This window comes from Mustela putorius, unplaced genomic scaffold (genome assembly GCF_011764305.1).
Source record: "Mustela putorius furo isolate JIRA1106 unplaced genomic scaffold, ASM1176430v1.1 tig00003845_pilon_pilon_pilon, whole genome shotgun sequence".
NCBI classification, from domain to species: Eukaryota; Metazoa; Chordata; class Mammalia; order Carnivora; family Mustelidae; genus Mustela; species Mustela putorius.
In genome coordinates, this window is record NW_025421998.1 from 17,643,344 (window position 1) to 17,654,940 (window position 11,597).

The 11,597-nt window shown below is 41.9% G+C and overlaps 1 protein-coding gene across 9 annotated transcripts in view; it reads right to left on the reverse strand.

Annotated features, from left to right (window-relative positions):
• Positions 1–4,326: 4,326 nt before the first annotated feature.
• The window catches only part of PIK3CG (phosphatidylinositol-4,5-bisphosphate 3-kinase catalytic subunit gamma), a 32,527-nt gene continuing 25,256 nt past the window's right edge, over positions 4,327–11,597 (reverse strand). For 7 of the 9 annotated variants that reach the window (XM_045089668.1, XM_004739544.3, XM_045089666.1 and 4 more), the window contains exon 12: positions 7,424–7,539. Coding sequence is in view for 1 of the 9 variants with exons in the window: in XM_045089669.1 (XP_044945604.1) it covers positions 7,261–7,539 (279 nt within the window). In the remaining 8 variants the exon portion in view is untranslated. Of the gene's footprint in view, positions 7,540–11,597 lie in introns of all 9 variants that reach the window. The other 2 variants (XM_045089669.1, XR_006609590.1) reach the window with 2 other exon arrangements.

Genomic DNA, 11,597 nt, shown 5'->3' on the forward strand with positions numbered 1-11,597 from the left:
TCCAGCGAGTGAGCCTTCTTAAATTTAGGCATCCTAGATGAATCTCCAAAGCATCATGCTGTGTGAGAGTAGCCTGGCACAAAAGACCAATTATGGCACGGTTCCATTTCTGTGCAGTGCTAGGAAAAGCAAAACTGCAGTGACCCAAAGCATTTCAGTGGAGGCACGGACCAAAACTTACTGCATGGAGGCCTGACAGAACTTTCTGGAATGGGACTGGACTACCTCTTGACTGTGGTAGTAGATACTGTATGTGTACATTTGTCAAACTCACCACATTATATATTTACATGGCTGAATTTTATACAAATTAACTTTCTGTAAAGTTGATGGGGAGAAAATGTTAAGTAGGAATTAGTAGCCTTTGGGTTTTGGTCCCTGGGTCCTGGGATTGAGACCCTCATGGGGCTGCCAGGGAGCCTCCTTCTCCCTTTCTCTCTGACTGCCCACTCCCCCTGCTTGTGCACTCTCTCTCTGTGTCTCAAATAAATAAGTAAAATCTTTAAAAATAAATAAATAAATTTTGCTTCAAACAACAACAAAAGGAGTTAGGAGTCTTCTGAATTGATTTTGTGTCCTCTATCTTTCTGTAGGCCCAGAGCACTGATTAGACGAACTCGTCAGCGTAGGATGTTATTTAAAAGATATCCTTGGTATCTGACATTGACCTAGAGTGGAAATTATTTCTCCTTTGAAGTCCTTCTGGGAAGACGACATATTGAGAAAGTTGTTCAGATTTCCACCAGTTAAAAGACTCCGAGAAGTCACATTTCAAGTGTGTTGCCTTCGAACTTTTTGTTTTGATTTCTGGAGCTTCTTCAGCCTTAAGCAGGAGCATGGAAATGATGGCTTTCATTTATTGAACAATGACTTCAGACATTCCAGCTGCACTTTGATGATTTCATTTAATCCGCACCACAGTTCTGTGAATGAGGCACTCCTGTCTGTTTTCCCAGTTCACGGAGGAGAGCGCCAAAGCTTAGCGAGATTAGACAAGTCTTTCAAGTGGAAGTCTGTACTGAATCTGGAATGATCCAATGCTGTGTTTACTGCCTCGCCTCGTCTAAACTGCTCCTATGGCATCTGGCCTAGACTCTGATGTGGGTTACCCTACACCACCGGCTTCCGGTCCACTCTGCTTCTACAGCCACACGCACACTTACCTGCAATTCCATCAGGGTATCTCAAGTCTCAGACTCCTTTCAATCTCTGTAAATGAAAAGAGTCCAACTCCTGCAGAATGTGCTTTGCCACGATGAGCGATTATAAAGCAATGAGTTGCTGCAAAACTGAGGAGTTCTCTCTTCTGGTTTCCAGAACCATGGACTGAGGAGAGCAGAGCCAGGGGGAGGTCAGGGATTTGGCAGTGGTTAATGTCATGGGATTTTCCCAGTGGAGGCCCGGGTTAGTTTATAGAACAGGTGTTTGGTGATGATGCCAAAAAAAAAAAAAAAAAGACATAGGGATGGGGGTGGGGATGCTGGGGACCATTGTGGCTCTGGCCACCACACACCTCTGGTAATGGGAGATGTTGTTCTGCCACAACCTTGGACGTGGCTAGAAATGGCAGGGGTAATCGGGGGATGGGGGTGTGCATCTCTGAAGAGAGTAGGGACCCATTTCAACACTTAAGTGTAATCAAAAGAATTCTGAGGTTGAATCTCTGAGTATAAAACTTCTTAGAGGACTGTCCTTCTGCTGTGAGGTCCGAGAAGTGTCGCTGGGGGGCTGCCGATGGATTCTGTATTCCTGGCCGTGCCCCTGTCCCTGTTATATCCTCCCAATCAGGTGACCTGTGCATTCTGAACCCAGACCCAGAAGCTGGATCCCAGAAGGAAAAAGTCCTACAAAGGAGCAGGCAGGGAGATTTGACTTGTACTAATGAGTGCATGTATAGAAAAAAAATTGGACACTCCTGAGAAGGGACAATGAGGTGGTTTGCACCTCCAAGGAGACCTCACCTGTGAGCTAGAGAGTTCGGTGTGGGCATAGGGGCAAAAGATCACAGTGAGGCAGGAAACCTTGACATAGTCATTTATATGCCAGAAGGTTCTGGCAACAGCTCGAATGTCACCACTCGATAATTATTGATTTCACATGATTTTTTTTTTTTTTTCTTTTGAGAACATTTTCTGAACTTTTAGTGAGGCTTGGTATAAGTGAAAAGGCAGGATTATTATGCAGATTGTATTGTTTTTCCAAAATTAAAAGACTTTTTCTCCCCCATTTTTTATAAAATTCAGGGGTGCCTGGGTGGCTCAGTGGGTTAAAGCCTCTGCCTTTGGCTCAGGTCCCAGAGTCCGGGGATCGAGTCCCACATCAGGCTCTCTGCTCAGCAGGGAGCCTGCTTCCTTCTCTCTCTCTCTGCCTGCCTTTCTGCCTACTTGTGATCTGCGTCTGTGAAATAGATAAATAAAATCTTAAAAAAAATTAAAAATTCAGATACTATCAAGTCACGCTCAAGAGAAAAAGAAAAAAAACACAAGGTCAAAAAAAAAATTCACAATTGAAAGTTTGGTGTGAATATATTCTCCCAGCCTTTTTATGTTGCTACAAACTTCCATTTTTACTTGATTAGAACTGTACTGTAATACTGGCTTATAACTACCTTGTTTCACTCCTCAGTAGGTCGTAGATCTACATGGACATCAATACATTTTCATCTATCGTATCTTTTCAGGGTCTTCACTGTAGTCCATTCTATGAATATGACTTAACCAATTCAGGCTGTTTGCAATTTGGGGTTGTATTAGAGAGAAAGCTGGTAGCTAGTTCTGCCTCTAAGTCTTTGCACGTTTGTCCAATAATTGCTAAAGGATAACTTCTTGGATGTGGACTTGAGGGGCCGGAGAATAGATATCTTCTTAATTTTGATAAAATTTGACAAAATGTCGTGCATAAATTTATCAATTTGTTCTGCTTTCAACAGTGTGATAGAGCTTTCTTTCTCCCCAAGTATCATCAACTCTAGGTTTGGCCACTCTTTGTTCATCTGATGGTGAAAAGAAGCTCAATTTATCTTAATTTGCATTTGTTTAATCCACAGTAATTTGGGGTCTACAGTCATATGCTAATTGGCCATGTGCATTTTTTTGGGTGAATTCAATATTTTTTCTGATAAGGTGCTTATTTTTTACTTATTGAATTATTAGCGCTTTTTATATATTAAGTATATTCGCACTTTGTCACGTATTTTGCCTGAAGTTGAACCTTTTTGGTAATAGCAGAGAATATCAAATATCAAGTTTACTTACATAAACTGTCTCTACCCCCCGGCCCTGAAAAAAGAAACCCCCACAAAACTGATGACACTGTTAGTTTCCTAGGAATGTCATAACAAAATATCACCAATTGAGTGACTCCAAACAGTAGAAGTTAATTCTCTCACAGTTCTAGAGGCTAGAAAGGTGAAGTCAAGGGGTTGGCAGGGCTGTGTTCCCTTGGAAGCTTCTAGGGGAGGGCGCTTTGTTTCTGTCCTCATCTCTTCCAGCTTCCGGTAGCCTCAGGTGTTCTTTGGCTTAAATCACTATGATCTCTACCTCTGTTACAGTCTCTCTTAAGTGTACCAGTCCTGTTGGGTCAGGGCCCACTGTTATGACCTTATTTTAACTTTACTACATCTGTAGAACCTATTTCCAAATAAAATTGCATTCACAGATACCAGGGATTCTGACTTCATATCTTTTGGGGGGACACATTTCAACCCACAAGAGGACCCTCCCCATTTTGAAGTGTCTGCTATTGCCAGCAAACTATAGACCCTGGAAGGACTGAGGCTGGGTTGATTTTGTTCTATATTCAAATTCCCAGTCCTTAGCATAGAGACTAGTATGTTGTGGGAACACCATGGGTTTCTTTTTTTTAAAAATATTTTATTTATTTATTTGACAGAGAGAAATCACAAGTAGATGGAGAGGCAGGCAGAGAGAGAGAGAGAGGGAAGCAGACTCCCTGCTGAGCAGAGAGCCCGATGTGGGACTCGATCACAGGAACCTGAGATCATGACCTGAGCAGCGGCTTAACCTACTGAGCCACCCAGGTGCCCCACCATGGGTTTCTTAAAGAATTTGACTCTCAGGAATCTCTGGCCTTTCAGAAATTGAAAAGATGTGTACAGAGAACACAAGATGTCTATTCTTTCATTTGAATTTACATTCAACAATTAAGATGCAAATATAATTGGGGAGACCTAGACCATCCCGGAAGAGGAAATGTCTCAACTTTCTGAATGAGTTTGTTTGCCAAGTAGCATGCTCTAGGTTTGCCCAGCATCTGTCCTAAAAATGAGTCTTTGCAAATGTGCAGACAAGTACGCAGACAAGAACACAGACTAGAACCACATTTATTGACCGGAATTTTTAGGTTGAGTTAAACAGAAATAAGATGGCAGAACCCTTAAAAATCACCCCATTTTTTTTTTTTTTTTGTATCATAAAACACAATTGGCAATTTATTTCATGGCTATGGCAAACAGAGCCTAGGTTTACCAAATGCCAGAATTTGCTCCAGAAATTTACTTCCTTGATCATTTTTGGCTCATTTCCAAAAATATGTTCCATTTACAAAGGACTCACAGCCTCCAAATTTTCCTGCAGATTTCCTATATGTAATCTTTCTTTAAAAAAATAATTCATCTCCTGTAAAATATATACTTAATATTTTTTTAGAAGTCAAGAGTTTTCTCTCGGGGTTTCCATACTTTATCTATAATGTCTGCACTCCCTTACACTTTCACCAAAGCTAGTCAAATACAGTCCTAGAGGGCTAGGGCTCGAACACCTACTTTGTGCTACTTTTAGTGGCTATGGTTCCAGTCCAAAACAATGGGTCAGTGTTTGAAGTCCTAATGTACAGCCATAGAGATGAGGTATTTTAATTAGAACAGAAATAACATTTTGATCTGGGCACTTTATTGGAACTCGCACATAGTCCACATGGAAAAGTGAGCACCAAAGCCATTATTCAGATATATACAGTTTCAGCTTCATGGGCTTGTGAACGGTCTAGCCCAGGGCTTGGTTCCATGCTCTCTTGCTGTCTTGAGCTTCTTAACAATTTTGGAGTGGCAGGCCCCCACGTTTTCATTTTGCACTGGGCTCTGCAAATTACGTAGCCAGTCCTGGACACACACAAAAGCTGCTTTGGCCAGAATCCTCTGAATTGAAATCTCTGTTTTCATCTGTCAGGGAAGACTGAGTGGTGGGTCATTCCCCCAAATCTCCTCCCAGGAGGAGCGGGCCCTCGTTCTAGAACGTTTTCAAAGATCTAAAAGTTGTGGATCATGTGATGCCCTGGGAGGAACGAAGGAAGGAAACACGTAAAGGTGATTTTTATCGGCAAGTCTGAAGAGTTCAAGTTCAGCGAAATATGGAGGAGTCAAGCCCAAGGTGATGTGTACCAGCGTAAGAACCTGTTCGTTTGAAGTGAAAATAGGTGTGCCCATGTGCCAGTAAGCTAAATATAAACACATTCCTCTGTGATTCTTCTGTCAAAGACGATTATTTCAGCAATTTAAATAAAAAGCAGAATCTGTGGCGAGGCCAAGTTTGTCTGTTCTTTATAAGAATAATGAATACAGCCTCTTCTGAATTAGAAAGCATCATTCTTCCTATTTTTCTTCAAAAGAATGGTGGGGAATAGTTGTTGGAAAAATGTCATAAAACATCCATCTTCCATTAAGACAGGATTAAACATTTCATTACAGGGCATGGTCCTCTCTATAGGAGGATAGAGTGTGATTTTAAAAGGATAGCTTGTCAAGGAAGAGATCGTTCTAGACCCCTTGTGAGCCAGGCAAAGGCTCAGCAGGCAAGGGAGCAGTGTTACCTATACCTTCAAAGGGCTTTTGCATATACAAAAAGAAAAGTTTGGGCTCCACTGAAGTCAAACAGACATCTATTCAGAAAAATTTTAAATTAAGTATCTATTTAGAAGTGATCATGTAAAAATGTAGGCACTGTGACCAGAGTTATTTCTAGGTAAAGTACCAACTATAGGTAGTTTTAAAATATTTTATAAATAATTTAACGATCTTTCTCTAGGTTAAACGCTTCCAGTATAGAATATTTAGGAGATGAAAATGGTTTTTAGAGAAGACATTTCAGCTTCTAGGAAATCTAAAGAATACGTCAGAGTTTCAAAGTGTTTCCTAGCTGGATGTATTGTTTAGAGCTCAAAGACCTTCTTCCATTGAAAAAGAAGAAAAAAAAACCTGCTTAGGCTAAAATTTAAAATTAAGGCATTTGGAAACGAACCCCTATTTCCTAGAATGTCCTCTTTATTAATATACTTAAAAAAACAAAAAACAAAAAACCAAAAACTCCAAACATTTCTACAAAGAAGTACCTAAAATTTCAGTAACCCTAGAGGAGAAATTGTTTTTCAACTACTGTTCGCATTCTAAGGTAGATCTGTTCTGAGGATATCACAACTTGGATAACAAGTTGTGGGAGGGTTAGCCATTAAGGAAGAAGGGAGGCAGGGAGGAAGATTAAAAGGTCAAAAAAATATTGGGGGGGTCCCTTTAGTCTCCTCCTGTTTCCACTAGTGAAGGCTGGTGTAACTGTACTTGACCATTGACTCTTGGGTGGAGTTGAGACGAAGGGTCTTATCTCTGTTACTCTCTTCGTAACCCTGCAGCCAGACCCACAGGCGAGGGCCAGGGTCCAATGGTTCAGGTTTTCCAGTGTGTCCGTGCGTCTCAACTGTATGCTGAAAAAGACCCTAATTACAAGAGACACTAAAAAGGCCAGCTCGCCTTTGCTTTCAGCAAATCACTAACCTCTACAGACAAGGAGGGGGTGTTTGGAAGTGTCCTTTGGGGAATGAGAGAAAGGTACAGAGATAACATCATTTTCTCTCAAGGGCTTGAGGCATGCAAGAATAACCAAAATTGAGGGTAAACCCAGATGAAAAGACATGTCACCACTTATTCTCGAGAAGCACTTAGTGACCAGATAATCAAATCAGCAGGCACCACGAGGAAGTAATTAGTTTGTTTAAACTTAGACTGTTCTCCGACATCACTGAGGCGAATGAGAGAAAAAACAAACCTGGGCATAAGCCTAAAACCCAACGCGACTTAGACAATGTGACATGCCAGTATTTTCCTGCAGCGAAGAGTCCAGCTAGGAACAGGTCTGTCTTTCTGAAATGCCAACCTTCACGATGTCCTGTTACCTTTCAGATCCGAGTTTGATGACGGACGTGCTGACCTAAAGCTCTAGGACCCACACTGGTTCTGCGTTCTAGCCTGGAGAATTAGGCGGAGTGCTTCTCTCCTTGTTTGATGCCCAAAACAAGATGCAGGAACCAGTTAAACTGCACCGTCCACCCTTTGTCTCTGCAAACTTCAATCTGATCCAGGAAATACTTCTTAGCTTCCTCCTCGTTCTTCCCCACGGTTAGGGCATCCCGAATATATTCGATATCTTCTTTGCTGGTTAACTGGGGCATTCCCGTCATCAGCATCATGGAGAACAGGATGATCAGCAGGTTTGTGTGGTGACGAAGGGCGAGGTAAGCCTTGACACACACGTCCTGCATAAAGGAAAAAGGAAAAGACAGCGCTGTTAGCCTTGTCGCGGTAACTGAGTGGGCCCATTTATACGGCCTTATCCTATCCTCTCGGATGGAAGCCGTCACGAAGAGGGCAGGTCCTGCGCCTCAGATGGAAGCCTTGATGAGAACGTAGGACTGTGTTTATACCCTCTGAAGCACGCTGGTGTCATCACCCAGGGTCCGGCTGGGCTCCAGGAAAATTAACTGATAGGCTACGTTTCATCTTTTTTCTTACTCTACCTTTTACGTCCATTTCTGTCCCAGGACATTGAGGGTAGAAATGTCTGTAGGCTCTGCACAGGGATGAGTCCGTTTTTGAACACCATACTGGAAGCAGTAAACTTGATGTAAGCCTAAGTGTTTGGCAATGGCTCACGGAATCCAGAGAAATGAAGGCAATGCGGTGTTGGGAGATTTTTGTTCTCATCTTTATTTTACAATTTGTTCTAGTCTAAGAAAACAGATGTATTAGCGTTTTGCTGACGCTCAGAATGTTGAATAAATGTGGGGATTTTAGTACAAATGCTGGATACTGAGTGAGAGAGAGGGCTTTAAACCAATGCTTTGTCTGGACCTCCTCCAAAAGCCTTTGAGCAGATGAGATAGGTGAGTTGGGTCCACTTAGGAAGCAAGGCTAAGGGCTTATGCCAATTAAAGGATCCCAAAGTAGAGAAGAAATTGCGAGGTTCTCAATTTTGCAGTATGAGAACCACCCAGTCCTAATATCGTAACTTGGCAAAGATACCGTGTTAAAGAAAACAGGATTTAATGATTACAGATAGAAATATTTCAAATAAAATAGAGTAAAATGCTAAAAGAATAATATACATCTCCAAAGACTATTTATTCCCAAATTGCAAGGATCATTGTAAGGTACTGTATTAAAACCCACTTCTTATTTTTTTAAAAGATTTCATTTTTAAGTAATCTCTAACACCCAGCGTGGGGCTCAAATGCACAACCCCAAGATCCAGAACTGCATGCTCGACTGACTGAGCCAGCCGGGTGACCTCTGCTTCTGATTTCTTAAAATTCACATGTCAATATGTAACTAAAATGTAATGTGGAAGGTAAACTTGTGAGTATTTACAAATAACTTCACTGTCTCCTGCGAACACTGAGGGGAAAAAACAAAAATACTGTAGCAACTAGTTTTTATCAAAATAGCTTTTGAGGGGGCACTTGATTGGCTCAGTGGGTTAAGCCTGAGCCTTCAGCTCAGGTCATGATCTCAGGGTTCTGGGATCGAGCCCCACATTGGGCTCTCTGCTCATCGGGGAGCTTGCTTCCCCCTGCCTCTCTGCCTGCCTCTCTGCCTGCCTCTCTGCCTGCCTCTCTGCCTACTTGTGATCTCTGCCTGTCAAAGAAATAAATAAAATCTTTAAAAAATAGCTTTTGAGGGGTAGCTGGGTGGCTCAGTGGGTTAAGCCTCTGCCTTTGGCTCAGGTCATGATCTCAGGGTCCTGGGATCGAGCCCTGCATCAGGCGCTCTGCTAGGCAGGGAGCCTGCTTCCCCTCTCTCTCTCTGCCTGCCTCTCTGCCTGCTTGTGATCTCTGTCAAATAAATAAATAAAATCTTGAAAAAAAGAAAAAAATAGCTTTTGATAAATTTAATACATAGGATGCTATAAATTGGAGCCACCAGTTAGAAAGTAGAGTGAAAAGATAAATGCTGTGAATAATGGCAGCAAAACCACCCCCCACCCCATGACTCCTGGGATAAATGCATACACAAAACCCACAGAGCCCCTTGTTTCTAAAGATGCGAAAATTTACTGAGAAATAGAAAACGTGAACACGTGGAGTGATGTAGCATGATCCTCAGAAAACTGCTTATTATAAAGACACAAATTCTTCTCAAGTTCATCTACGATGAAATTTCAACAAAAATTCCTATTGGATATTAAAACCTAGATATGGTTTTAAGTTTATCTGGAACCATTAGGCCCAGAGAGAACATTTTGAACGAGGACGTTAATGAAAACCAGTCCTTGGCATGCCAGATACTAAAACATATTCTAAAACTATGGTATTTAAAACTGTGGGAAATAGCGCCTATTCTTTTCCTCAGAAAAAGAGAAGACATTGTGTAGACGAGAATGGAAAAGTTCAGCACACGGATCTGACTAAATGTCCATGTAATATCTATCAAAGTTGACTTCTCCAATTAGTGAGGAGAATTATTGGATAAAAGGGGTTGGTACAATCAGCTCGACATTTGGGTGACAAAGCCTATCCTGTGTGATAGGCGAAAATAAATTCCCGATGCATTAAAGATTAAATATGCTACATTTCATCTTTTTGCTTACACTACCTTTTAGGTCAATTTCTTTCCTAGGAAATTGGCAAACATGTAAATAATCATGGAGTGGGAAAGGCCTTTATGAAGATCACTTTCCAAGGTGCAGTCTTCTAAAGCAAAGGTAGAGAGATTATGGAAATGTTACTGGAGGTGGGGAAGCTATAACCAACACCAGAAAAAACAAACAGCAAGAGAAGACACATTTGCAACACGACAAATCACTTCTTTGATTACCGGCCCCCAATAGCTCTTACAAATAGGTAAGAAAGAATTAAGTAGTTGGCAGACATATAAGCCAATGATATAAATGCGAATTCACACTACAAGACAACCAGAAAATAAACACGAAAAAATACACCATCTCATTAGTAATCAAATAAATGTAATGAAACAAGATGGAAGCATTCACCTACCAAATTGGGAAATCTTAAATTTTTTTCTTAAAAGAATAAAATCCAATGTTCACCTTTCACGGGATGACAGAAGGTGGGAATAGGTGTAAATTTACTAGTGAACAATTTGGTAACATGCATCAAAAGCTTTAAATTACTAATAAGTGTTACAGAACATCACTGCAGCGGTGACCGATCAAGTGACCGATGCCATTCATCCAAAATCAAAAAAAGTGTACGCGTGAAAAGGCCCAGTTCTGCTGTAGGTGAATTATGTCTCAATAAACTGGACTTTAAAAATGTGTCTATCCTTTTATCCGGCAATTTCCATGCTAGATTTTTACCTTTAAAAAAAAATTGCAATCACTTTTCAAGTGCTCGGTCTATAAGAATATTCAGCAGAACATTATTTTAAAACACGGGAGCTTAAAGGGGACCTAGACATCTTACAAGTGCGGGTTGATAAAAAGGGTGGATGGGAGTCCCTCCAGCTGTGGGCTCTGTAAGTGCTGGAGTGAGACTGGACAGGAATGTGGAATGGCCATGTAACAGCGTCATTGGACAACACATGCAGCGTAAGCCCGTATTGGTAAATGGACAGAAAATATTTATAGAGAAAAAAGACTGTAAGGTTAACAGGCCAAAATGTTAAGGTAGTGAGTTTCCTTTTTTGCTCTTGGATGGTCTTGTCTGTGTCCCTCGCATGTGGCCGACTGAGAGCCACGGTAATGGCGGTCACATCTGTACAGCAAGGCTGGACCATGGACACATCACCCCGTCTAAGCAGAAAAGCCCATGGATGATTCTGGCATTAAGCGAGAAAATATATATAAAATGCCCGGTCCAGGGGGCGGTACACAGCGCTCCTTCAGTAAACGCTCCTCACCTCCTGTCCCTGTCTGGAGGGGTCATCACTCTGTGTCTCCTGCCTGCCTGCTTGCCCTGGAGCTGGAAGCTCCTAGACCCAAGGGCCTGGGCTGTTCCTGCCTTGGCCCCAGTGCATTAGCACTCTTGCGTCCTTCGTGACTCCGCTCATGGCCGGAAATCACTACCTTCTGCTCATCCAGAGGACACACCAATGTCGCTTTCGTTTCTTGGTAATTACACAGGTGAAGGGCAGACTTCACCCCAGGCAACTGGCTCATTAATTTGTCAGCTCACACGATTTTCACAAGGGCGTCGATGGGGATGCCTTTTGGTTTTGAATTGGAGTATATTCTGATTTTTAATTATTTCCCAGCCTTCTGTACACTGGGGGCTCCAGGCACACCCCTTGCTGTCTGAGCTCACTGTGCAGTCAAACTCCTTAATAGAAAATCTTTGAGAAGGAAAATGAGCGTGGG